At 37.9% G+C, this 2,237-nt stretch overlaps 1 protein-coding gene across 1 annotated transcript; it reads left to right on the top strand.

The window, feature by feature from the left end:
* The first annotated feature begins 610 nt into the window (after positions 1 to 610).
* On the top strand, positions 611 to 2,021 carry LOC133681962 (uncharacterized). The gene has a single exon (XM_062105174.1). It carries the CDS (start codon positions 957 to 959, stop codon positions 1,938 to 1,940), a length of 984 nt encoding a protein of 327 aa, XP_061961158.1. The 5' UTR covers positions 611 to 956; the 3' UTR covers positions 1,941 to 2,021.
* Positions 2,022 to 2,237: the final 216 nt, after the last annotated feature.

Below are 2,237 nucleotides of genomic sequence, written 5' to 3'. Positions count from 1 at the left end.
AGAACATTACTGGTTATTTCATATATATTATAAAAAATTTCACTATTCATCCATGAACCTGTGCAAAATCAAGTTTTTGACTTGTATTGGGTTAATATTTCAAAATAAAAAGATCAGAACAAAAAAATAAAAATATAGATAGGATATAAATGTATTTAATTAATGTGATAAAAATATAAAATAAATTCATTTTTAAAATGAATTTTTATATATAATTTTTTAAAAGCACAAAAATGTATCTCCATATCTATTTTTTTTTTAATTTCTTGACCATAATCAAATGGAATTGTATTATATTATAGCTAAAGATATCTATTATTTTCAACTTTAACACAATTAACAAATTCATGAAGCCTAATTTAAAATTATATCTTAAAATATTTTATAAGGTATTTGAAAATAGGATGGTGATTATTTTTTAAAGTGATTTTTATTTAAAAATATATTAAATTAATATTTTTTTATTTTTAATTATTTTTAATATAGCTATCAAAATAATTTTAAAATACTAAAAAAAATCAATTTTAAATTAAAAAAATATTTTAAATTGGAAACGAACGCTTAAACCAACTATAGTTGGTCTGAAAACTCACAAATACCCAAATTCTCTCGCTATCACCTCAATCCCAAACAAACGTTAAACCCACAAATACTCTCACTATCTCTTCTATTTCCCTGAAAACTCCCACCTCAATCCTTATAGTTGGTCTGTTTCCTCTACACCAACTATAAAAACTCATCCCTCTCTCTCTATTCTCTAACAACAAGACAAAGCCTTTCCCTTTGAGCTCCTCATCAGATCTCTCCATCTGTAAAGTACAGACACCACCTGAACCACCCCATCAAAGACAAAATGCCACCACACACCACCATCACCACTGCATGAACATTCTTCACTCACAAGCAGAACAGATTATAATACGCGTGTATACTCTTGTTGTCGTTGGTTTTACTAAATGAGGTGCAATAAACACCCGTGCGACCTCAGCTGCAGCGTGGGCGTATGCGCTTCTTGTCTCCGAGAACGCTTGTCTGCATTAATCGCCGCCCAGGTTCAAATACAGCAGCAGCAGCAGATAGCACAATTAGCAAAGGCACATCATAACCCACGCGCCGCCGCAGTAATAGACGAAAGCCGTAAATCAGATTCTAATTCTCAACATCATCAACAACAACAACAACCTCCTCCTCTGATATTTCCCCTCTCTGTTTCTCCTTACGTTTCTCGCCGTAAATCTGACGACCACTCCTCCTGGTACGCCCACAACCAACACCACAACCTCCGTTTCTACAGCACTCCTCAGGTGGGCCCTACCTACACCACCACAACAACCGCAGCGTATAAGAAGCGAAACAAAAAGTTCTCGCTTTTCTCCAGTCTATTCAGGTCCAGATCCGACAAGTTCAGTACACACTCTACTAGCTATCGTGATTCCATAGAGGCATCATCGTCTTCTTCCCCTTCTTGGTTATCAACAATCTTCTCCGGTCGTCGGAGAAAGCAACCAACGCAATTATCCATGGGATACTCCGGCTCGGTTAGTGGAAAGCCTCGACAGAGGTTAGATCGAGGAATGTCGCCAGCGAGAGGCTCGGATTCTGAAGAGGATTGTGAGAATTGCGATCGGTCACCTTCAGGGAGCGGCTTCTCGCCGGAGTCTTCGCCAGGGTGGAAGAAGACACCAGTCTCTCAGGCTTCCATGCGGCGAGGGAAGGCGGGACACACTAGGAACGTGTCTGGATTGACGTTTTGCTTGAGTCCTCTTGTGAGGGCGAGTCCTAACCGGAATTGGAGCCAGAAGGGAGGATTGCCGCCTGAATTGGGACTTTCTGGTGAGGCTAGGGCACCGGTAAAGCCGCATCTGTCTACTGCGGCCTCGTTTTGCGCGAACCGGTCGAGGAAGCTTGCCGATTTTGGAAGAGTCAATCACAACCGTTAAGAGTGATGACTATTTCGCGCGTTTGATTTGACCATAGTGTTGATGCTGATATATCTGAATTACGGTTTTGTCCCATCCAAATTCTCTGTTTTTATATATATATATATATATATATAACACTCTGTGTCAGCATGATTTACGAGTTCAATTATAATGAGAGGAAGGGAAAAATACTAAAGGAAAATTAAAAATAGAAAAACCAAAAGTCTTTTTGGTTCTTTGCATACATTAGTGATGTTTATTACTCTACCATAAACGAAAATATTTTTTTCTTGTGTAATTTGAGAATTTATTTTT

The sequence above is a fragment of the Populus nigra genome, chromosome 2 (assembly GCF_951802175.1).
Source record: "Populus nigra chromosome 2, ddPopNigr1.1, whole genome shotgun sequence".
NCBI lineage: Eukaryota > Viridiplantae > Streptophyta > Magnoliopsida > Malpighiales > Salicaceae > Populus > Populus nigra.
The sequence above is the reverse complement of the archived record's forward strand: the minus strand, read 5'-3'. Positions and strand labels throughout refer to the sequence as shown.